This window comes from Phyllobates terribilis, unplaced genomic scaffold (assembly GCF_046119375.1).
Source record: "Phyllobates terribilis strain yellow unplaced genomic scaffold, ASM4611937v1 Scaffold_13__5_contigs__length_258822181, whole genome shotgun sequence".
In the NCBI taxonomy this organism is placed as follows: domain Eukaryota; kingdom Metazoa; phylum Chordata; class Amphibia; order Anura; family Dendrobatidae; genus Phyllobates; species Phyllobates terribilis.
Window position 1 is genome coordinate 4,703,565 of NW_027362773.1, and position 25,839 is coordinate 4,729,403.

Consider the following 25,839-nt stretch of genomic DNA (forward strand, 5'->3'; position numbering starts at 1 on the left):
TTTTGCGCAGATTAAACGCTTGTAAAACGCTTGGTAATCTGTCCCCCATTGTCCCCAATGACATTCCGCAAGTTCAATGCGTTTTTGATGTGCTGAAAAATCCGCAGCATGTCCATTATTTGTGCGTTTACGCATGTGGAATTGTCTTATTCAATGCAGTAGAAAAATGCAAGGCAATTCCTCATGCCCAAAATGCATCAAAAACGCGTAAAAAACACGTGTGAAATTCCGCATGCGTTTTTTCTGCCAGGGACATGCAGAAATGAAGCGGAAATTTTCTGCTTCATTTCTGCATCGTGGGCACATAGCGTAACTAAATAGCGAGGCATATTGGATACTAATGTTAAACACCTCTTACCCTGAAGGTTTGAATATAAGAACAGATTTGATTCTGCATTATTAGTAAGGGTATAAAATAACGTTATTACTTATATTTTAACTTAACATGTGTTTGTATTTTAGAGGATGTGTGTTTTTTTGTCACTACTCAGGTGCTGCATTTATTAATTAGTCTTTGCTCCATGTGTGCAGAGGTGTGGCTACCTAGGACAGTTTTTATTCTTTTTGAGCTTTATTCCCATAGGTTATGATTAAGAAGTACCACTTCGAAACGCGTCAACCAACACCTTGAATGTATCTCCCTTGGGACTCTTTCCTAAGATGACACACTTGTCCATATGTCTTTATGGATTTCTTATGGAATTATATATTTTTTATTGATGAAGTTTTCTGAATAAAAATGCACGTTTTATTGGAAGTGCTGGATCAACCGCCTCTGTTATATGGACTATTTCCTTTGGAACTTCAATCCGTGCACACGTGCATTTGTGAATAGGTGAGCTGATTACTATTTTTCTTTGATACTGATGGCATTGGTTACAGAAGAATTTTTAAACTACCGTGAGCACTGTTGGGGCCATAATCCAGAAGTGGAAAGAACATGGTTTCAAAATAAACAGGCCACGACAAGGTGCTCCCTTCAAGATTTCAGACACAGGAATGAAAGGAATTATCGCAGGTGTCGTCAAAGAGCCAAGGACCTCCTGTGGAGAGCTACAGAAAAACCTGGATTCAGCAGGTATAATTGTTTCAAAGAAAACAATAAGTAATGCGCTAAACTTCAATGGTCTGTATGCACACTCAAGCAAGACTCCATTGCTGAGCAAAAAGCATGTTTAAGCGCGTTTAAAGTTTACTCAACATTTAGATAAGCCTGTGAAATACTGGAATTGTATAGTCTGGTCAGATGAAACCAAAATTAAGCTTTTTAGATACTCTGGATACACAACAGTGCCAAAACACCAATCCAACAGTGAAGTTTGGAGGTGGGAACATCATGGTGTGGTGCTGTTTTTCAGCATAAAGCACTGTAAAACTTCATATAATTGAAGGAAGGATGAATCTTCAAATGTACTCTGCAGCCATGTTGTTTCTCGTGTCATCATCAAGGACAGTGATCCCAAACACACAGCTAAGGAAACTCTCAATTGATTTCAGAGAAAATAAAGCTGATAGAATGGCCATCCAATCACCTGACATGAATCCGATAGAAAATTTGTGTAACACGCTAAAGCTCAGCTTTCATAGAAGGAGCCCTTGGAATCTTCAAGATTATAGAAGTGTTTGTGTGGAAAAAGGGGCCAAAACCACAGCTGAGCATTGCACGCGACTAGTTTATCCATACAGGAATCGCCAAAGCTGTCTTACCCAACAAAGGCTTTTTGTATCAAGTATTAAATTTCATTAAGCGTGTTCAATACTTTTTTTCCCTGTCATTTCTCATTATTACACATAACTTAAGTTATGAACATCTATGATTTGATTTCTTTGCCTGTGTGGATTGGATGGGTTGTTACTGACATGTGGCTAGAATTTCACATCAATAGCAACTTTGGAAATATATTTACTTAGAAAATAAGTCATGTGTTCAATACTTAATTCACCCGCTGTGGGTGTATGTATATGTATATATATATTTTTTTGTTAAATAGGTTGTCCACTACTTGGTTGTCCCCTCGCTTGGCTCCCCATAAAATAATAAAGCATATACTCCCCTCCCATGCTGGCATCGTTTTCAGGTTGTCGGCCCTCATGGTAACAGGGCCGCCGTGCTGCTATTAACACTTGATGCCGGCGCCCAATCAGCGCTGGCAAAACTGGCCCCACCTCCTGTCGAATTGAGCAGGTAGAGGTAGTCCGAGATCTGTTACAGCCCGGACTTACTCTTCAGATTCAGTTCATACGAAGGCAGAGATAGTGACACCAGCGCTGATTATTATATTATTATTATATTATTTATTATTATAGCGCCATTTATTCCATGGCGCTTTACATGTGAAAAAGGGGTATAATACAAGAACAATTACAATAATCTTGAACACAATGTGACAGCGACTGGTACAGGAGGAGCGAGGACCCTGCCCGCGAGGGCTCACAATCTACGAGGGATGGGTGAGGATACAGTAGGTGAGGGTAGAGCTGGTCGTGCAGCGGTATGGTGGAGCGGTGGTTACTGCAGGTTGTAGGCTTGTCGGAAGAGGTGGGTCTTCAGGTTCCTTTTGAATGTTTCCACGGTAGGCGAGAGTCTGATACTTTGGGGTAGAGAGTTCCAGAGTAGGGCGGAAGCACGGGAGAAATCTTGTATACGGTTGTGGGAAGAGGAGATAAGAGGGGAGTAGAGAAGGAGATCTTGTGAGGATCGGAGGTTGCGTGCAGGTATGTAACGGGAGACTAGGTCGGAGATATATGGAGGAGACAGGTTGTGAATGGCTTTGTATGTCATGGTTAGGGTTTTGAACTGGAGTCTCTGAGCAATGGGGAGCCAGTGAAGAGATTGACAGAGAGGAGAGGCCGGGGAATAGCGGGGGGACAGGTGGATTAGTCGGGCAGCAGAGTTTATGATAGATTGGAGGGGTGCGAGAGTGTTAGAGGGGAGGCCACAGAGGAGGAGGTTGCAGTAGTCAAGGCGGGAGATGATGAGGGCGTGCACTAGTGTTTTTGCAGATTCATGGTTTAGGAATGTGCGGATCCGGGAGATATTTTTGAGTTGGAGTCGGCAGGAAGTGGAAAGGGCTTGGATATGTGGTTTGAAGGAGAGTTCCGAGTCCAGGGTTACCCTGAGGCAGCGAGCTTGAGGGACTGGGGAGAGTGGGCAGCCATTGACGTTGATAGATAGGTCAGTTGGGAGGGTTGAATGAGATGGCGGAAAGATGATTAATTCTGTTTTGTCCATGTTAAGTTTTAGAAATCTGGCAGAGAAGAAGGATGAAATAGCAGACAGACATTGTGGGATTTTGGTTAATAAGGAGGTGATACCGGGTCCAGAGAGGTAGATCTGTGTGTCATCGGCATAGAGGTGATACTGAAAGCCATGAGACTCTATGAGCTGTCCCAGGCCTAAGGTGTAGATGGAGAAGAGCAGGGGTCCTAGAACTGAACCTTGGGGGACACCGACAGATAGGGGGCGAGATGAAGAGGTGGTGTGCGAGTGGGAGACACTGAATGTCCGGTCTGTTAGGTATGAGGAGATCCAGGATAGGGCCAAGTCTGTGATGCCGAGAGATGAGAGTCTGTAGTAAGAGGGAATGGTCCACTGTGTCAAAGGCAGATGACAGGTCTAGGAGGAGGAGGACAGAGTAGTGTCGCTTAGATTTGGCGGTTAGTTGGTCGTTTGTGACTTTAGTCAGTGCAGTTTCAGTAGAATGGTGCGGTCGGAAACCAGATTGTAGGCGGTCGAAGAGGGAGCAGGAGGAGAGGTGGGAGGACAGCTCAGAATGGACATGTTGTTCCAGTAGTTTTGAGGCATAGGGGAGAAGTGATATGGGGCGATAGCTAGACAGAGAGGATGGGTCAAGGGAGGGCTTTTTGAGGATGGGTGTGATTGAGGCATGTTTGAAGCATGAGGGGAAAACACCAGTTGTTAATGACAGGTTGAAGATGTGGGCTAGGGCTGGGATGAAGATAGTGGTAAGGTTTGGGATGAGGTGGGACGGGATTGGGTCAAGTTTACAGGTGGTGAGGTGTGATTTGGAGAGTAAGGAGGAAAGTTGATCTTCAGAAATGGTGGAGAATGTAGTTTTGGAGGAGGAGGGTTGAGTAGGTGTGGGGAGGGGCGGTGGGGACTTTAGGCAAAAGCTTTGTCTGGGGTCAATCTTCTGCTTGAAGAATGAGGCAAAGTCTTCGGCTGAAATAAGAGGAGAGGGAGGAGGCACTGGGGGACGGAAGAGAGAATTGAAGGTGTTGAATAGTTGTTTAGGGTTGTGAGACAGGGAGGATATGAGAGATGCAAAGTATGTTTGTTTTGCTGATTGAGTGCTGACGTCACTTGTCAAAACAGCACGGCATCCACGGGACCGTGAATGTTGAAACTGCAAAACAATGTTACGGGAGGTGATTATAGGCTTCATTATTTTATGGGGGCCAAACATTTTGATTAAAAAGGGTTGTCCTAGTAGTGGACAACCCCTTTAATCGTGTAAAATGTCACATTAAGGTCTTATACGAAGTATTACTCCCAACGTACACAGCTCCACACTACACCGCGTGCAGAATTATTAGGCAAATGCCTATTTTGATCACTTTGATACTTTTTATACATGTTGTCCTACTCCAAGCTGCATAGGATTGAGAGCCAACTATCAATTAAGTAAATCTGGTGATGTGCATCTCTGTAATGAGGAGGGGTGTTGACTAATGAAATGAACACCCTATATAAGGTGTGCTTAATTATTAGGAAACTTCCTTTCCTTTGGTAAAATGGGTCAGAAAAGAGATTTGACGGGCTCTGAAAAGTCCAAAATTGTGAGATGTCTTGCAGAGGGATGCAGCAGTCTTGAAATTTCCAAACTTTTGAAGTGTGATCACCGAACAATCAAGCGTTTCATGGAAAATAGCCAACAGGGTCGCAAGAAGCGTGTTGGCCAAAAAAGGCGCAAAATAACTGTCCATGAATTGAGGAAAATCAAGCGTGAAGCTGCCAAGATCCCATTCGCCACCAGTTTTGCCATATTTCAGAGCTGCAACCTTACTGGATTATCAAAAAGCACAAGGTGTGCAATACTCAGGGATATGGCCAAGGTAAGGAAGGCTGAAATACGACCACCTTTGAACAAGAAACATAAGATAAAATGCCAAGAAATATCTTAAGACTGATTTTTCAAAGGTTTTATGGACTGATGAAATGAGCGTGACTCTTGATGGGCAAGATGGATGAGCCAGAGGCTGGATCTATAAAGGGCAGAGAGCTCCACTCCGACTCAGACGCCAGCAAGGTGGAGGTGGGTTACTGGTATGGTCTGGTATCATCAAAGATGAACTTGTGGGACCTTTTCGGGTTGAGGATGGAGTGAAGCTCAACTCCCAGACCTACTGCCAGTTTCTGGTAGACAACTTCTTCAAGCAGTGGTACAGGAAGAAGTTGGTATCGTTCAAGAAAAACATGATTTTCATGCAGGACAATGCTCCATCATATGCATCCAACTACACCACAGCGTGACTGGCCAGTAAAGGTCTAAAAGGAGAAAAAATAATGAAATGGCCCCCTTGTTCACCTGATCTGAACCCCATAGAGAACCTGTGGTGCATCATAAAATGTGAGATCTACAGGGAGGGAAAACAGTACACCTGTCGGAACAGTGTCTGGGAGGCTGTGGTGGCTGCTGCACGCATTGTTGATTGAAAACAGTTCAAGCAACTGACAGAATCTATGGATGGAAGGCTGTTGAGTGTCAACATAAAGAAAGGTGGCTATATTGATGACTAATTTTTTTGTTTTTTGTTTTTGCATGTCAGAAATGTTTATTTCTAAATTTTGTGCACAGATATTGGTTTATATGGTGAAAATAAACAAGTGAGATGGGATTATATTTGGTTTTTATTAAGTTGCCTAATAATTCTGCACAGTAATAGTTACCTGCACAAACAGATATCCTCCTAAGATAGCCAAATCTAAAAAAACCCCACTCCAACTTCTAAAAATATTAAGCTTGGATATTTGAGTCTTTTCAGTTGATTGAGAACATAGTTGGTGATCAATAATAAAAATAATCCTCTAAAATACTACTTGCCTAATAATTCTGCACATAGTGTTTATACTATATGTGGTGACTATATTGTAGTATACATTGTGCTATGCCTGTGTACATAATTTGTACTCAGGAGTCCATAAAATATACAAAGCTCCACACTATGTTCTGAATATAGTATGGAGCTGTGTATATACTGCATTGTGTGAAGATGTGCCTGTGTATATAGTACTGAAGTCACACTATATACTATATACACAGGATCATTATTGCAAATGGATATCTACACACAACCGCGTATCTTACTAGATATAAATGTATCTGGATATATGGATGGATATTTTAGTAGAACTTCTCACTCGGCTGCACCAAGAGGTAGACATAGGAACACTGTCTCTTTAAATCTTCCGCTGGTTTTTTAAGAATACTGCATAAACCACCCAATGCTGGCAAAACAAGCACGACTTACCCAGCCTAGCAGGAAAAATAAAATGTAACGTATGTCACAGTCCTTGTTGCTACGGATAACCACCCTCTTCAAAAACAAACACAAGGTTTAGCTTTCCTTTAAATGACAATACAGCTCCAGAGCTTTCACCTCCATGCCCACCCCACACACACTGTTCTAGAAAGCTGGGTATTTATCCTCTGGACTCCTCCCACTCTACAGCTTTTCAATCATCCTAGCACTAAATATGGCTGATTAACGACTCACAGCAGTTTGTGAGCCGGATCATTTTTCCTAGGTTTATATTACTGAAGCTAACCTCAGTGCTACACATCTCCCCCATAGTACTTAGCCAGCGACTTTGTCACAATGTCTAGATAGATATACACACAAGCTTGCAAAGTATTTACCCCCTTGGCTTTTTACCTATTTTGTTACATTACAGAAATAGTTAAATACAGGTTGTAATCCAATTTGTGTGTGATGCCTCAGCACTAAATAGTCTTAAGTTTGTGAAGTGAGAAATATATAAGCATAAATTAAATGTATGGAAACTAAAAACTGGTATCTGCATATGTATTCACCCCTTTTGCTTGCCCCAGAAATTTTTAGGGGTTTCATAGCAATTACCTTCATAAGTCACATGCTTAATGAAAGGAAGTCCACCTGTTTGCAATCTAAGTGTCACCTGGTCTGTCAGTATATTCATCAAACCTTTTCTGAAAACCCACAGAGGCTGCAACACCATTAACGAGGCACCATTAACCAAACATCACCATGAAAACCAAGGAGATCTCCAAACAAGGGACAAAGTTGTTAAAAAGTGCAAGTCTGGGTTGGGTAAAAAAAAAAAACTAAAAAAAAGCTATCCCAATCTCTGATGATACCTTGGAGCACCATTAAATCCATTATCAAATGGAAAGAACATGGTACCACAACATATCTGTCAAGAAAGGGCAGCCCACCAAACTCTCAGCACAGGCAAGGAGGGCAATAATCAGAGAGGCAGAACAGAGACCAAAGGTAACCCTAAAGGAGCTGCAGAGTTCCCACGTAGAGACTGGAGTATCTGTCTATATGACCACAATAAGCCATACACTCCATATAAGTGGCCTTTATGGAAGAGTGGGCAAAAAAGCCTTTACTTACAGACAACAATTGTAAGGCTCATTTAGAGGTTGCCTAAAGACATGTAGGAGACTCCCCAAATGTGTGGAGGGAAGGTGCTGTGTTCAGATGAGACCAAAATTTAACTTTTTGGCCTCCAAGATAAACGTTGTGTTTGGCACCAAAAGAACACCACTCATCACCCCAAGAACACCTTCCCCACAGTGAAACATGGTGGTGACTGCATCATGGGGGATGTTTTTTGGCAGCAGGGACTGGGAGAATGGTCCCAGTCGAGGGCAAGATGGATGGTGCGAAATACAGGGATATTCTTGAGCAAAACCTGTTTCAGTCTGTGATTTGAGACTGGGCAGAGGTTCGCCTTCCAACAAGACAATGACCCAATGTATACTGCTAAAGGAACACTCGAGTGGTTTATGGGGAAACGTGTAAATGTTTTGGCGTGGCCTAGTCAAAGCTCAGACTTTAATCCAATTGAGAATCTGTGGTCAGACTTAAAAATTGCTGTTCACCAGATGAAACCGTGTACCTTGAAGGAGCTTGATTAGTTTTGCCTTGAGGAATAGGCAAAAATCCTAGTGGCAAGATGTGGAAAGCTCATAGAGACTTATTCAGTGTGACTTGCAGCTATAATTACCGCAAAAGGAGGCTCTACAAAGTACTGACTTTAGGGTGGTGGATAGTTATGCACACTGGAATTTTCAGTTTTTTTTTGTCCTATTTTGTTTGCTTCAAAATAAAAAGAAAACAAAATCGTTACAGTTGCAGTCATGTTCTTTACATGAACTTAAGCAAACCCTAAAAAAAAAACAGATTGTGAGGTAGCAAAACACGAAAAATGCCAAAGGGGTGAATACTTATGCAAGCCACTGTTTATATATTTTGTATTTGTTTATTATGCAGACACACGGGTCCAGAAATATTTATAGAGTAACTCAAATTTTAATATTTCAGCAGCAGAAGGGAAGGAAGGGAGACACAGATCCATTACTTAGTGGGTAGGCGGAGCCCCATAGGATAGTTCACCTCAGATTAGAAAAAGTGACGACCGGCCCCTCCAGTATAAAGGCTCCTCCTACTCCCATGTTCTCCAGTCTTTTATCTGAGGTCTCAGAGGATAGTCCCTGCCTTGGCAGCTCCTCAGAAGAGTTTGTTTTTTTATATCCAGTGAGACCTGGATCCCCCGTGGTCTAGAGAGAGGTCTCAGGGGGTCTCAGCACTACTGAGACCCCTGACCCTCCCCTGGCAGCTCTGTGTACCCCTTGAGGAGGTCCCCACAGAAGTCTGCCGGCCCCGGGGGATACAGGGCGCTCCCTGGCGGAGACGCGCACCACATCTGGGGGTCCCTGCGTGTTCCGCCGTAGGGGGGAGCGAAGGGCCACGGCGCCACACATCCCTGAGGATCCCTGTGGCGTTCAGCCGGATAAGTGCTCTTTTTTCATAAGAGTGCCTTAACGGCTGCGGCTGCAGCCGCCGTTTCTAGAAGTGTGACTGCCTGTGTGTTTTTGTCTTTTGCAGACGCTGCCTTTACTGGGGGGAGCAGAGACGGAGGCCAGTAATGTTTATATGTGGCCCCGCATTGCTTGGCTTCCTGCCGTGTTTCAGGCAGGAAGGTTTTTATATTAGCGCACGCTTTTTCTTTTCTCGCTTCCTACCTTCATAGAGGCAGGAAGCTCTCTGTCCAGCGGGGGGGGGGGGGGGTGGCTTAGTGGGGGCGTGGCTTAGTGTCTCCTGGCTTCCTGCCGTCATATCTCAGGCAGGAAGCTCTTGGTTTGGGCGCACTCTGTGTCAGTCCCTGCTTCTCCTCCGGCTTCCGTATTCCATCGGGCACCTCCTGCTCTCTGCTCCCCGTCCACGCCACACACTCAGGAGGAGCGGTCGCCGCGGTATCGGTGAGTTCCCTCTGTCTTTGGCAGAGGTACCCTGACAGCATTTTTCACTTTGGCTAACCTGCTTGGGAGACCTAGTGAGCGCTACCGCTTCTCTTTTGAAACTATTTACTTCGCTGACCTTAGTAGGCAGTGTAGTATTTTAGTTGCAGTGATATTAACCCCTTCTGAACAGGATGGTTCTTTAGGGTTGTTTTTGCTTTTCCTGGGGAAACACCTTGTGTTTGAGGTCGCTTCTCCCAGTTGATTAAGTTAAATTATTTGCTCTGCAGCTCTGGGGTAGCTCTCGCTAAGGGTGAGCTTTAACCCTTCAGAGCTTGAGGCATACAAAAAAAAAAAAAAGTTTTGAAAACAGGCTGTGCAACTTTCACACTTATATTTGCCATCCTTTAACATCCTGGCATCTGGTGTGGGTAGCATGTCGGATCAGGGGCCTGGGAGTGCGGACCGCTCTCCTGATCCGTTCCAGGTTCGGTCGCACGCTTCTGATACACCCAGGCCTTCAACGACGTCAAGTTCGACCCTCAGTGATGTTAAGGTGGAGGCGCTCACTCGCTCCATTGATAGTCTTCTGGGTCAGTGGGTGTCAGCTAGATCGCATCCGACGCCACGAGGTAAAAAGCGCCGCAGGACTGTGGCATCGTCTCCCCCGCATAGCGCATCAGAGGCTTCGGATTCACTAACAAGTTCGGTTGATGAAATCTCTGATTCCGAGGAAGAGTATCGACATGGTCGCTCTGTTTCACTTTCAGGCCGCGTAGATGTGCTTATTAAGAACATGCGGGAAGTGTTACAGCTGTCTGAAGAGCCGACAAAACCGTCTAGGTCGGCCCGGCTGTTTTAGGAAACTCGCCATGCTCGTTCGATATTACCTGCGCATGAGGAACTTAACGAGGCAGTGGAGAAGGAGCGCCGGTGCCCGGATAAACGCTTCCAGGGGATGCGGTTTTTTGATGCTCTGTATCCCTGCGCCAAGGAGATGGTCACTAATTGGGTTCCCTCTCCTGAGGTGGATATATCTCTGTCTCAGCTGACCAAGTCTTCCCTGCTTCCTGTTAAAGGGAGAGCCAATCTTCAGGATCCTCTGGACAGGAGATCGGAGTCAGCGGCGAAATCCATCTATGAAGCCGCGGGTCATGGTTTCCGAGCGGCCTTGGGGGCCATGTGGGCCGGTGAGACTTCTCTGCGGTGGTTGGATCAGCTGCGGGCGGCATGGCAGGATTGGACTTCGCGTTCAGAAGTAGAAAGGCTTCTTCAGCTGATGGAAGAAGCTATGTACTATGGCAGGGATGCAGTACTGGACACTACTTCAGTTCTGTCCAGGGCTCAAGCTTCGGCCGTCACGATTAGAAGAGCACTGTGGCTTAAACAGTGGACCGGAGATGCAGTATCCAAACAAGGGTTGCTCAGTCTGGCATATAAGGGCGGTCAGCTTTTTGGTTCGGACCTTTCGGAACTGATTGCCAAAGCTAAGGATGTTACCCTGCCTCTGAAAAAGGCAGTGGCATCCACATCTAGCAGGACAGGGCCCGGTAGAGGTCTTCGGTCCTTTCGGACCAGGGGACGATTCGGTCAGCCTTCTTGGAGATCGGGTTGTCCCTCGTCCTCCGGCAGATCCTCCCAAAGATCTCGTACTCCTTGGAAGCAACAGTCCCGTCAGGACAGGCGGAAGGTTGATAAAAAGTCCGCTAATGCTGACTGACGCCAGGGATCCCCCCGAGGGCTCTCGGGTGGGAGTTCGTCTGCTACAATTCGGGTCGATTTGGGCATCCCACATAGCAGACGCCTGGGTGACGCAGGTTATGTCGGCAGGCTATTTCATAGAGTTTCATTCTCTACCTCCAGACAGGTTTCGTCAGACGTGCATTCCATCCGTGCCAAGGCTGGCTGCCGCACTGTTACAGGAGGTCGACTCTCTCCTACAGCAGCATGTGGTGGTTCAGGTTCCTCCGGAAGACCAGGGAAGGGGTTTTTACTCCAACCTTTTTGTGGTCCCCAAAAAGGAGGACGAGTTTCGCCCGGTGCTGGATCTCAGAGATTTGAATATTTACGTCCGGTCACGGAAGTTCCGCATGGAGTCTCTCCGTTCGGTAGTAGCAACCCTGTCGCAGTACGATTTCTTGGTGTCGATCGACATCCGCGACGCCTATTTGCATATCCCTATCGGCAGAGCTCACCAGCGGTTTTTGCGTTTCGCTATAGGTCAAGCCCATTACCAGTTTGTGGCCCTACCATTCGGGTTGGCCTCAGCACCCAGGGTTTTTACAAAGATTCTGGCTTCTCTCATGGCGCTTCTTCGAAGACAGGGGGTTATGATCCTCCCCTACCTGGACGACCTGTTCATAGTGTCGCCCACAGCGGTGGAGGCGATAACGGCTCGCGATCTCTCCCTTCAGTACCTGATGGACTTCGGGTGGCTGATCAATTGGAAGAAATCGTCATTGGAACCAGCACAGTCCATTCTGTTCCTGGGGATGCAGTTCGATACAGGTCGGGCAGTTGTGTCTCTGCCTCCTGTCAAACAGACGAACCTTTGTCTTCTGGTCCAGGCTATGAGGTCGGCGTTGTCAATGTCCCTTCGGGAATGCATGCGCCTTCTGGGTCAAATGGTGGCAGCTATGGAAGCAGTACCATTTGCACAATTTCATTCCCGGGAACTCCAAAATCTTATTCTGACCCATTGGGATCGATCGCTGACTTCTCTGGATCGCTCGGTCGTTATCTCTCGCAGGGTTTGGAAGTCTCTTGGATGGTGGTTACGTCCAGAGACTCTATCCCTGGGGTAATCCTTCCTTCTCCCGAGGTGGTCGGTGATTTCCACCGATGCCAGCCTGACGGGCTGGGGGGAGAGTTTGGAACGACCTCTGGGTTCAGGGGGTCTGGTCGCCAGAGGAGTCGTCTCTCCCGATCAACATTTTGGAGTTGAGAGCAATATTTCTCTGCCTCCAACATTGGACGGTCTTGTTGAGCGGTCTGCCGGTCCGGATCCAGTCGGACAATGCGACGGCTGTCGCGTACGTCAACCATCAAGGTGGGACGAGGAGTTTGTCTCATGACGGAGGTCTCTCGGATCCTGGTCTGGGCCGAGTCCAGAGTTCCAGCAATCTCTGCAATTCACATCCCAGGGGTGTTGAATATCTCGGCGGACTTCCTCAGTCGCGAGCAGGTGGACCCTGGGGAATGGAGTCTCCATCCAGAGGTGTTTTCACTGCTGTGTTCCCATTGGGGGACTCCTCAGGTGGACTTGATGGCATCCAGGCTGAACGCCAGGGTTCCGACGTTCATGTCCAGGTACAAGGACCCGGAGGCTGTGGCGGTAGATGCTCTAGTGGCCCCGTGGGGTCAGTTCAAGCTGATCTATGCGTTTCCGCCGATATCCTTACTTCCTCTGGTGATCCGACGGATCAAACTCGAAAAGGTATCAATAATTCTCATAGCACCAGATTGGCCGCGGAGGACATGGTATTCGACGCTGGTGTCTCTTCAGGCGGCGCCTCCGTTTCCGCTGCCCCTTCGCCCGGACTTGCTTACCCTGGGGCCCATTTTTCATCCGGACCTGAGGTCTCTTCGTTTGACGGCGTGGCTCTTGAGACTGAGATCTTGACCCGTCGCGGTTTTTCGCCCGAGGTCATTTGCTACCTTGCATGCGGCCAGGGGTCCAGCTACATCTAGGATTTATCACAGAACTTGGGAGTCTTTCTATTCATGGTGTTATGGATCTTCAAGAAACCCGAGGGTTTTTTCCATCCCCAACTTCTTGGCTTTTCTGCAATATAGTTTGGCCAGGGGTTTGGCAGTTAGTACTGTGCGGGGTCAGGTATCTGCACTATCCGCACTTTTTAGAAAGGCTATTGCCTCACGCAGGGATGTGCGTTCTATTTTTCGCGGAGTCGCACATCCGTTTCCACCGCGGAGGGCAGTTGTGCCTCCGTGGCGGCTTAATCTAGTCCTGGAAGCCCTTCAGCATAGGCCTTTTGAGCCTATGGATTCTGCTAAACTTTCACTACTTTCTTGGAAGGTGGCCTTCTTGGTGGCAGTCACCTCTTTAAGAAGGGTGTCGGAGTTGGCGGCACTATATTGCTCGCCTCCTTTTCTGGAATTCTTTCCGGATCGCGTGGTGCTTCGTACCCGTGAAGATTTTTTACCTAAGGTAGTGTCACAATTCCACATTAATCAGGACATTGTGTTGCCTTCTCTTTGTCCAAAACCTAAGAATCCAAGGGAGTGGGCCTTGCACTCGTTGGACTTAGTGCAGGCATTGAAGTTCTATCTTACAATCACACAAGGTTTTCGGAAGTCGGACTCTCTTTTTGTGATTCCGGCTGGTCGTCGGCGTGGTCACCGTGCTTCCAAGGACACGATAGCTCGGTGGATCCGTTCGGCTATCCTGGAAGCGTACCGGCTCAAGGGCGAGCCTTGTCCGGTTAAAGTTCAAGCTCATTCCACGAGAGCCATTGGCTCATCGTGGGCTTTTCGTCAGGGGGCCTCGGCAGCGCAGCTCTGCCGGGTGGCCACCTGGCGCTCCGTTCACACCTTTACTAAGTTTTATAGAGTGGACGTGAGTGCTTCCGCTGATGCGGCCTTGGGACGCAGGGTCCTGCAGGCGGCGGTAGTTTAAGTCATCTCTTATTGTTTATTTTTTCTTTATTCAGCGCGGTTTGCGCTCTTGCCTAAGTTGTTGGGGTGTTGGAGATTCTGCCACTATTTCCCACCCTTAAGTGAGGTACTGCTTTAGGACGTCCCACTAAGTAATGGATCTGTGTCTCCCTTCCTTCCCTTCTGCTGCTGAAAGTCGGATTTTGGTAAGAACTTACCTGTAAAATCCTTTTCAGCGAAGGAAGGAAGGGAGACACAGCACCCTCCCATGGCAGAAGTGTTTTTTTTATGTTTCTAGATGCAGCGCGTCTCCTTCCTGATGACGATCATCTGGACTGGGTTTAGCGCTCTACGGCTCTCCTTCCAGTTTCGCCAGCTCTACACAGTTGTCAGGTCCAGTGAGGTATGCCTAGGACTGTGTGTTTCTATTACATAACCTGTTTTTTCTCATTTCTGAACTTTCAGAAGGGGATGTGTTGTTCTGCTGGTGTTGTCTGCTCTTCCTTAGCTTGTGGACGGACTGGAGAACATGGGAGTAGGAGGAGCCTTTATACTGGAGGGGCCGGTCGTCACTTTTTCTAATCTGAGGTGAACTATCCTATGGGGCTCTGCCTACCCACTAAGTAATGGATCTGTGTCTCCCTTCCTTCGCTGAAAAGGATTTTACAGGTAAGTTCTTACCAAAATCCGACTTTTAGCTGTTTACCAAAACGTATTCAAGATTGTTATCTAATCAATATTGGCTTAAGGTGCAGACTCTTAGCTTTAGTTTAAGAGTATTCACATCCTTTGGAGTAAGGGTTTAGGAATTACAGCTCGTTAATATTCATCTGACTCTTTTTCATGGAACCAAAAGCAATTGGACAATTATCTGAAAAGCTCTTTTATGGGCTGCATGGGCTTTTTCCTTGTTAATCCATCATCATAATTCTATCATGAGCAGGTACAAGGTCTGGAGCTTATTCAAAGTGTGGCATTTATATTTGAAAGCTGTTACTGTGAACCCACAACATGCAGACAAAGGAGCTCTCATTGGCAGAGAAACTGACCTTGGTTAGACTGAGAAAAAGAAATCCATAAGAAACATAGCAGAAATGTTAGGAGTGGTCAAATCACCAGTTCGGTAAATTCTGCAAAAAAAAAAAAAAAAGCACTGGTGAACTTTGTAACTCAAAAAGGCAGTGACCTTCACAGAAGACAACAGGTGGTGGATAACTGCAGAATCCTTTCCATGGTGAAGAAAAACCCTTGGACAACATCCACCCAAGTGAAGAAAACCCTTCAGGAAGTAGGTGTTTCACTATTTAAGTATTACCATTAAGAGAACACTAAATGAGAGCAAATACTGAGGGTTCACCACAAGGTGCAAAACCATTAATGAGTCTTAAAAATAGAAAAGCCAGGTTAGACTGCCAAAAAACATCTAAAGAATCCTGCCCAGTTCTGGAAATGCATTCTTTGGACAAATGAAACTAAAATCAACTTAAAACGTACCTGTCAGCAGGATTGTGCTCAGTAAACTACATACACTCAGGTGGAAACCGTTACACTGATTAATATAATACCTATGGTGAATAAATCAGTCCTGTGGTTCTTTTATAATCTTTATTTTCAGTTTTGAGATAATGATATGCTTGTGCTTTGGGGAAGGGCTTTATATGGTGCTCTGCTTATGTATTCATTCTGAAAGGTGAGGCCGGCGGTGCCATATTGCTGCAGCCAAATTTCTTTTTCCTCCATCAAAATGGCAGCACTTGCGCAGTAGCATCTATTGGCAAGCGCCAGATGCTTCTGCGCACGCGCATGCGCCTTTTTACTGGAGGGAAAAAAATTTGGCTGCAGCAATATGGCGTCGCCAGTTGCGCTTGCGCAGGTACATCTCTCGGCAAACGTGAGATGCTACTGCACATGCGCAGCCGTCGGGGCCATTTTGCTGCATGTAAATTTCAGGATTTGTACCACAATTACACATGCAGTATTTAAAATAGCAGGCAGGTCACTGAAGGCTGACATAGGAATACATAAGCAGAGCACCAGATAAAGCCCCTCCCACAAGGTCCACCCTGAAGCACGAGCTTATTATCTCAAAACTGAAAATAAAGCTTATAAAAGAACCACGGGATAGATTTAATCAAGCAAGGTATCATATTAATCAAAGTGACAGTGTATGTAGTTTACTGAGCACAATCCTGCTGACAGGTGCACTTTAAACAGAATGATGGGAAGAAGAAAGTATGGAGAAGGCTTGGAATGGCTCATGATCCAATGCACACCACATCCTCTGTAAAACCATGTTGGAAGCAGTGTGATGGTATGGGCATGCATGGCTTCCAGTGGCACTGGGTCATGGTGTGCTTATTGATGATGCAGCATGAATTCTGAAGTATACTGGGTGATGCTTTCTGCTCAGATTCAACCAAATGCTGCAAAGTGGATTGGATGTTGCTTCACTTTACAGATGGACAATGAGCCAAAGCATACTGTGAAAGCAACCCAGTAGTTTTTAAGGCAAAGGAGTTGAATATTCTACAATGGTCGAGTCAATCACCAGACCTCAACCCCATCGAGCATCATTTCACATACTTAAGGCAGAAAGACCCACAAACAAGCAGCAACTGAAATCTGCTGCAATAAATGCCTGGCAAAAGCATTGCACAGGAGAAACCCAGTGTTTGTTGACATCCATGGCTTCCAGAAATCAGGCTGTCATTGCTTGCAAAGGATTCTCTGCAAAGTATTAAAATTAACATTTTATTTATGGTAAAGTTAATTTGTCCAATTACTTTTGAGCCCCTGTAATATGGAGGCTTTGTAGAAAAATGGTTGCAATTCCGAAATGTTTCACAGGATATTTTTGTTCAACTCCTTTAATTAAACCCGCAAGTCTACACTTCAATTGCATGTTACTTCATTTTAAATCCAAAATAGTGGCATGTCGAGCCCAAATGATGCAAATGTGGTCACTGTCCAAATATTTTTGGATCTACCTGTTCATGAAGTGAAGGAAATAATTATTTGATCCCTTGATGTTTTTGTAAGTTTGCCCACTGACAAGACATGAACAGTCTATAATAATAAGGGTAGGTTAATTTTAACATTGAGAGATAGAATAACCCCCCCCCCCAAAAAAAAAAAAAAAAATCAAGAAAATCATATTGTATAAATTAGTTAATTTTTTTTGCATTTTGCAGTGAGAAATAAGTATTTGATCCCCTATAAACCATTATGAGGTCTGGCTCCAACAAACCGGTTAGACGCACACCAGGATGAAGAGTCATATCCCTGGATGGGGCCCATTATACTGTGTGGCACTATATTGGGCTCATTATAAAGAGGGCTCTGGATGAGCGGTGTATTTACTGACGTCACTGCTCATCACAGCCGCCAGGTCTCGCGGAGTGTAGAGGGACACAGAGTGGCTGTGGCCTATGGAGCCTGGATCTCTGAACGAGGCTCCATAGTGTTTGAATGTCAGATTCGGCGACCATAGGGACAGTGATCGTGTCTTGTCTTTATTTCTCTTGTTTTATATTTTTGAGGTATCAGTTTGTGGACTACGTCGGACCTGCATGGTTTTTTTTTCAAAAATAAATTTGTGAACCATTGAATGTTGGTGTTTTTTTTTTAAATAAATTAATTTTTTTTTTCTGTGTTTTTTCTTTCATTATTTGATTAGTAATGGGGGTGTCTAATCAACGCCTTTCCATTACTAACCCCAGGGCTTGATGCCAGCTGTGATTTTTGACAAATCACAGCTGTCCTCAACCCCAACTACCATTGCCCTTATTGCCACCACACCAGGGCAATCAGGAAGAGCAAAGCGCCAGAATTGTCGCGTCTAATGTGATTCGCCAATTCTGGGGTGGTTGTGGGCTGGTATTATTAGGCTGCATCAACAAATGCAGATACAGTTTACAGTAGCGTAGCTCCAGGTGGGCCCCTTAGAGCGTGGGACCCGGGGCAACCACCCCCTCCGACTCCCCGGTAGCTACGCTGCAGGGTGTCACACATTACGCCACATCTCCCATAGAAGTGGACTGAGTGGGGTCACACATTACATACATTAGTTTCAGCGTATCTAATCCCATCATGTGATAAACTACATTAAGATCTGTATCTGATCCCAGCATGTGTTACTCTAAGCATATCTAATCGTGCACGTGATACACTCCTCATATCTAATCATGCACGTGATACACTCCACATATCTAATTGTGCATGTGATACACTCCACTTATCTAACCCCAGCTTATGAAACTGCAATCAGCGCCAACTAACAGAAGCGGTGCTGCCAGCCGTCCTCGGTGACACTGTCTACTTGTCAGTATCATTGGCAGTCACCAACAAAATGTCTCCGCACTGTGATCCTAAACTTAAACCTTTTATCCTTTTGCAAACATCTAGAAAGGGCGGAGAGGAGTGATGTCAGACCCATGTGAGCAGACCCCGCCCACATTTACTGCAGTCGTAATGTGAGCTAGTTGTACACTAGTTTTTCTTGGCAAATTTCAGCCGCTGCTCCCCCTAGTGTTTAAAAGTGCAAATACCAAACCTTTTAAAATTGTTCTTCATATATTACCCTATTTTTCGAACCAGAAGATACACTTTTTTCCCCCAAAATTTTGGAAGAAAGAAGGGGTGCGTCTTATGGTCCAAATGTAACATTTTTGTGATGTGGGTGGGGGGGGGGTGGGGCGGCTGCGTCAGCGGAGGGGGCTGTGGCAGTTTAAGCGGCGATGGAGCGGTGTTAACCAGTAGGCGCAGCCATGAATTCACTATGGCCACGCTAGACATCAGGAGGTGGACGGTCTCCCAACCAGATTGTGCGCTTCAGTGACGTTACTAAGAGGCAGGGCCGGGGCAACACAGAACAGTACGCAGTCATCCCCGGCCCTGCCTCTTAGTAACGTCACTGCAGCGCGCGATCTGGATGGGAGACCGCCCACCTCCTGATGTCTAGCGTGGCCATAGTGAATTCATGGCTTCGCCCACTGGGTAACACCGCTCCATTGCTGCGACAGCCTCCTCGGCAGCCACAGCCCCCAGCCAGTGTGACCCCACTCCCTGCCTATCCAGATTGAGAGGCAAGCATTATGAGGTAGAAATAAAGTAAAGTGAAAAAGCACGTCATTAAACACTGTACCACTCCTGTGGTGAACTATACTCCCAGCATGGCATAAGAGCTGACGGACATGCTGGGAGTTATATTTCTCAGGGCAAACACATGAGATAAACGTGGGGAACTATAACTCTCAACATGCCATAGGAGTTTTTTTCCCCTATTTTCCACCTCTAAAACCTGTGTGCGTCTTATAGTCTGAAAAATACGGTAATATGAAATATATTTAATATAATATTATATTAATATGAAGTATTTAATATAATTATATTATATTAAAACAAATAATATTTTTTTTAAGTAAAACAATGCATTACTTTTTTTTTTTCAATTGTTGGAAAAAAACTTTTTTTCTGGCACCTTCCTTTTTACAAATAAACAGGTCACAGATGAGGATGTTACCTTTAGTGGCCATTCAAACCCATTTGTGTCAAATTCTGTGCTTGTTATCAAGCTAAAATCACCAGGGTATGTGAACTTTTGATCAGGGTCATTTGGATGTTTCTGGTTGTCATTAAGATTTAAAAAGAGAAAACACAGTAGTTTGACAATAAATGGCTTCACCCACCCAACCAATAGCCATGAGTGGAGAAAAAGTTTTTTTGTTATCATTCATATTCTCTGAAACAAGGACAAGAAAGGAAATTTTCTGCCAGGGTATGTAAACTTTTGAGCAGAACTGTATGTAGGGAAATATGCATCCAAGTGTTAACGGGTTTTCCACTTTCAACAGTCTCCTTTTGTATTGGACAAAAGTAATAAAATCAGATGGTACTTTACTTCCATGGGTCCAAAGCTGACTGTCCTCTGCTCAAGGCATGTGTATTGTCTGTAGTTGTGATCTCACTGCTACAGCCAATGCAGAGATACTGGCGCAGCAGCAGACATATCACCCTGCACCTAGGGATGTGTAGTACAATCTAATTTTATTATTTTTAATCACCTCTAATCAATACAGGCGAGTCCTGAATGTTGACGACCCCTTGTTTGTGCGGTATAAGTGATGACTGCTTTAATTTTCGGGTCGGTGCGATTGGATGCAGAGATGGAGGGCAGAGATAGAAGCAGTTAGTGACACCAGCATCCCCACACAGCTTCCATCACTATCCTCAAACGAATCGTCATCAGGGGGCACTCGCTAATACCACAGATTCTATCTCCATGACTATGGATCCAGGACATCATCAGAGGGCGGCGATGGAAGGAACTGTAGCAAATAACTTCAGCGCTGCCTCTTGATGACATCCTGATCCAGGAAGGATGTGGTCATGTTCAATTACCTGTGTCTTTTTCTCCTTCAAATATTTCACAAATACCCTGCGAGGCCAATTTGTGAAGTATTTGTAGCACCCCTTTGCATGATTTAGCTGTGCACATTAGTGCTTTTTTTCTTCTGATCCATGAAGGGAGGTACACTGCTGGTCCTGTTTGAGAGGATTCCTCAAATAAAATGTCACAGGAATTGAAAATAAAAAAACACTTTCTAATTAGCTAGATAGGGAGAAGGGCAGGGTATTGTATAATAAAGCTAATTACAAAAGTAGTTAGGGTGTAAAGATATACATGTAGAAAGAACATTTTAGGTACTCGATCACCCCTTTAACACTAGCCGTCAGTGGTACTGTCACAGTCTCATGTGCCTTGACTGAATTTTGACAACCATGTCAGAATCACTTTTTTTTTGCTGCAAATTTTTCCTGTTTTCCTAGTACATAGTGTGGTAAAATAAATACTGCAATTGAAAACAACTCGTCGCTCAAACATATGAGGACTTGTTTTTTATTTCAAGGGAAAAATAAGTGTTATATCTGGTAAAAAAGGAGGAAATTCTGGACTGGCAGAAACCTAAAAATGCCTGGTGATGAAGTTGTTAAAATACATTTACAACACAACATACTTTGATTTTTGATTTGGAGAAAACCGAAAAACAAAGGGAAGGGGAACAAGTTATATTTTATAATAATGAGAGCTCAACTCTGAGGCCTCAAATAATAACCCTATTCTACAGCCTAATTGGTTCAAAGAAGAAAACAGTTGTAAGCGTAACAGTTGTTTTAATTTTAAAAAATAAACTTTGTCATATATCATCAGAGAAATCAGCTTCTTTCTCTGATAGAATTGATAAGTCATTATCAAAATTCTCAATTCTTTATTAAGTGAAGACCAGCTTTTTCCATTACTGAGATAGGAGATGGCAGCTGCTACCGATAAGATTCTATGTAGATAGGAGGAGGAGGGAGGAGCTCTGTCTCTAGCTCCTCCCTCCTCCCGTTTACATAGAACTATATCCATAGCAACTTTCAGTAATGGGAAAATCAGTCTTCACTGAATACAGATTTTACATCAGAATTGAGAATTTTCATAGTCACTGATGAATTTTGCCAGAGAAAGAAGCACATTTTTCTGGCAAGTGAAATCATCATGCTGCTTTGCTGGATGAGGCTTTGCTGCTGCATCTGGCTATGTTTTTTACCTTTCAGTAAATTACATTGACCTATAAATAATCAAAATAACAGAATTGCGTTTTTTTTTTGTTAATCCAGCATCCTCAAAAATGCAATGAAAAGCGAAGTAAACAATGTATTTACCCCATATAAACATGTCAGCTCTACCTGCAAGAAAAAAATGCCCTCACACATCTCAACACGTTTAAATTGACGGAAAAATTAAAATGTAACTAGTATCAGAAAGTACTACCTTAAACCAGTTTTTGCGTTTGAAACATCAGATTTTTTTTTTTATCCTCAATGTTACATTTGTAAAATTCAATACACGTTTTGTATCTCTCAACGTAATTGTACCTGGGAAGTAATGATGACAGATCATTTTTATCATGCAGTGAATGTTGTAAATGACCTCCCTCGCACACCACAAATAGAGGAATTGCATTTATTCACTGCTTGTTTATCTTGCTGTGTGAGGTAGGGGCACCATTTAAATTTTACTTCATTTACCTGTAATGTGATTTTTGGTGGTGCTCAGGAGGCACGATAGAACATGGTGAATGGTAGATAAGCTTCACTATAGAGGTGGGAGATGACACCAGGAAAGAACGCGTTCAAAGAATGAGCTGGTTAACAATAGATATAGGAAACTGCAAGCTGGCGGTGCGCCACCCAGTTAATGTATAAAGTGCAATATTCAGCAAATAATAATATTACCTTTATTGAAGTCCACAAATTTACAGATCATGGGAGCAGATTTTTTCTACATTTGCTGCAGTCGTAATGCGTCCAAGCAGTACACTAGGTTTTCATGACAAATGTCAGCATCCCCCATTTTTAAAGATATTTTATATTATAAAATGAAACCTTAATATTTACATAAATTTTTTCTTCTATATATTTAATTTAATTGTGTTTAATTGCTTTTAATTTTAACAGCTTTTTGTTTAGTCGTAAGTACACAATCTGTTCCAAATTTTAAATTGTTTAAATTCTGTATATTTCTTTCTCCTAAATTGAATAATACCCATCATTTTAATTTTAAATCAATCGTACAAGTTAAAGTACTATTGATTTGAAATTAATAGTAATGAAACTGACACTGCAGTCTTCTGATTCCTTAGGGTATGTGCATACGGTTAGGAGCCGCCTGCGGCCACGACGCTGCGGAATAGCCGCGCGGATTCCGCTCATTATGTGCCCAAGCGATAAGGACTCAGAAGTCTGCAGTCACTTGGTGACTGCAGACTTTCATCAGAAGATCGGACAACCCCTTTAATAAATTCGGGCTCTGCACTTTCTGCTTGTGCATTCCCTGGGGGGCTTCACCTGCCACATGAGTAAGGTTTCTTTTTCTTGAATTATTTGATGGTAGTTTTTCTGACATACTTTTATTTACACATGTGTGACATAGGACAGATTGTATACATGTCAAGATTCCACCTATCAGTCATTATATAATACCTTCTATACATGCATGTTGGATGTGTGTTCCCTACCCCAGGGTTTTTTGCTTGTTGCTATTTTTCCTGTCCTGGTTATTTGTAAAACTGTTTTTAACCAGTATTTAATAAAAATTTATATTTCTACACACTCCCTTTGCTCCTCCTCTTTTCAAGTATTCATTTATGAGTGTTCTAGATTTCTTTACATGCATGAATGATCTATGATGATCTAATTATTTGTATTTCATCATGCCTATGGGACTTGTATTTTCTAATCTGCGCAGTGTAATAAGGGAAATCTTTATTTTCCTCCTGGACTGCTTTTCACTATCAATTTATGGGTATAATCTTGCAACAGTGAAGACATCTTTTCACATCACTGAGGTATGAGATGACCATTGTTGCTCTTAAAGTTCTATGAAGAAGAAGGAGGAGGTAAAGGCAGAAAAAAGACATACTACTACAAGTTCTCCTAAAACGACAGTTGAACTTTGTTAATATGTGTTTATTTTTTGCAATAAAAGGTTTTGACTGTGTAATTTTTTCCTTATTTCTAGTGTTTGAGCGAGGGAGCCTTGTCTCCTGATGGAACAGTATTGGCAACTGCTAGCCATGATGGTTATGTGAAGTTTTGGCAGATTTATATTGAAGGGCAAGATCAACCAAGGTACATTTATAATGTTAAACCATTTTTGCACTTAAAACAATAAGTTACTATCACGTTCAGCTGTAGCTCTTTGATGTACACAACATTTAATGTTAAATATTACACAATGTCTTGCTGATTGTAAAATGCATAGCTTTCATAATGAAAGGGTAGCCAAAAACTAAGGCTGAGAGATAAGGCCTAAAATTATCAACTCAAATTTTTACCCGCTTCCACCCAAACATCAGCTAATTGTCAGATTACGAAAACACATGTTATTTACTCGGCTACATAATCATTTTTATAACCTTAGGTTACATTCTAGGACACATACAACTTTTTCTATCTAACCTACAAGTCACGCTGCATAATAAAACCCTCATATAGCTCAGTTGACCAAAAACAGTGCAGCACCACAAAAAGTATTTATTATGCAATCACAGGGTTGGTGTTTGCAAAGTGACGGCCTGGAGATAATGAAAAGTTGGGCTTCAAACGCTAAGATATTGCACCATCACGTAGGCATTTAGACCCTCAGTGTTTTAAGCAAACGTGCTCTGATAACGTGTTACCCGAGCATGATCTGGTGCTATCTGAATATCTTGGGCGTGCTCGGATAATATGTTCGAGTCCTGCGGCTGCATGTTTTGAGGCTGTTAGACAGCATTAAGGTTACTGCAGTTCTCATAGCTGGCTGGCTCACACAGAGGTTACCTTGAGAACTACCGGCTGTGATCTCCGGTAACCTTAATGACGTCACCGCTCTTCACTGCCGCTCATACTACTGTAAGTCCCGACACCTATGGTGAGCGGTCATGTTACTTGTGTCACCGTTCATCACAGCCTCCGGATGTAGCAGAGTCTGGGATCATCGTGGGACATCGATGTGGATTACGACGGAGCTGCGGGGGTGTTTTTTGGGGAAAGAAATTGATGAAAGAGGCTGTGTAGGTTTTTATTTTAAAATAAAGTACTTTTCTGTGTGTGTGTGTGTGTTTAATAATTTTTGCTTACATGGTTAGCAATGGGGGTGACACCTCTCCATTACTAACCCCAGGGCTTGATAGCAGCTGTGATTTTTGACAAATCTCAGCTTTCATCAAACCATATATTACCCTGATTGCCACCGCACCAGGGCAATCCGGATGAGCCGGGTTAAAACTCCAGAATTGACGCATCTAATGCGATGCGCCAATTCTGGGGAGGCTCCCGGCTTCTATTTTTGGGCTTGCAACAGGCTATTAACCATGGACCGTCCCCGCCTGATAATAGAAGCCCGCAGCTGTCTGCTTTATTTGCACTGGTTTTAAAATATAGGGGGGACCCTGCGCTGTTTTTTATTAAATTTTATTATTTCAGGGGAAAAGGGAAAACTTCCCGCTATTCCCAGGCAGCGGGTGCTGACTACAACTTTTATTAGCGTCGCTGATTGCAGGAGACCAGGCGAGGATAACAGTTGTAGTAGGCACCCGACGCCTGGGAACAGTGCTAACTGTACTGCTTTTCTCAGCTGCCAGAACATTTTATTCCGGTACGTGTCACACGAGTAATATCGAAGAAATTTTACCACTATAATGAAGTACAGTATGTCCCTAAAAAAAAAATCTCCGAATCAGTTGAAGTGTTCCAGAGTTATTACCTCATAAAGTGACAGTGGTCAGAATGTAAAATTTTGCTTGGTTATTTATGATGTGGGCCTTTTATGATGTGGAATGTATTAATATGCCTCACGTTATAACCCCCTGTTCAGTGCAGACTCCGATGCTGAGCCCGCACTAAACCGGGCACATGACAGCTGATCTATACACCTGACGTGCCGGCAACAGCCGCTGGTGAAATCGCGATCCACCCGCGGCTGTTAACTAGTTAAATGCTGAGGTCAATCTCTGACAGCGGCATTTATTTAACTTGCGGAAACCGGATGCTCGTCACTTACCCTGCCCATTGGTGACCCCGTCACATGATCGCGAGTCACCAATTGGTTGGCATGACAACCCAGGGTCAGCAGGAGACCCCTGTGGTTGTCACTGCCAGATTGCTATGAGCGCCACCCAGCGGTCGGCGTTCATAGCAAGTAAGCAAATCTGCTACACATAGGCGA

General features: G+C 44.1%; 1 protein-coding gene across 2 annotated transcripts in view; it reads left to right on the forward strand.

Annotated features, from left to right (window-relative positions):
- Positions 1-25,839, forward strand: part of EDC4 (enhancer of mRNA decapping 4) — a 555,140-nt gene that overhangs the window by 170,570 nt on the left and 358,731 nt on the right. For both annotated transcript variants that reach the window (XM_073657960.1, XM_073657961.1), the window contains one exon: positions 23,650-23,759. In XM_073657960.1, coding sequence (XP_073514061.1) covers positions 23,650-23,759 — 110 coding nt within the window. The remainder of the gene's footprint in view (positions 1-23,649; positions 23,760-25,839) is intronic.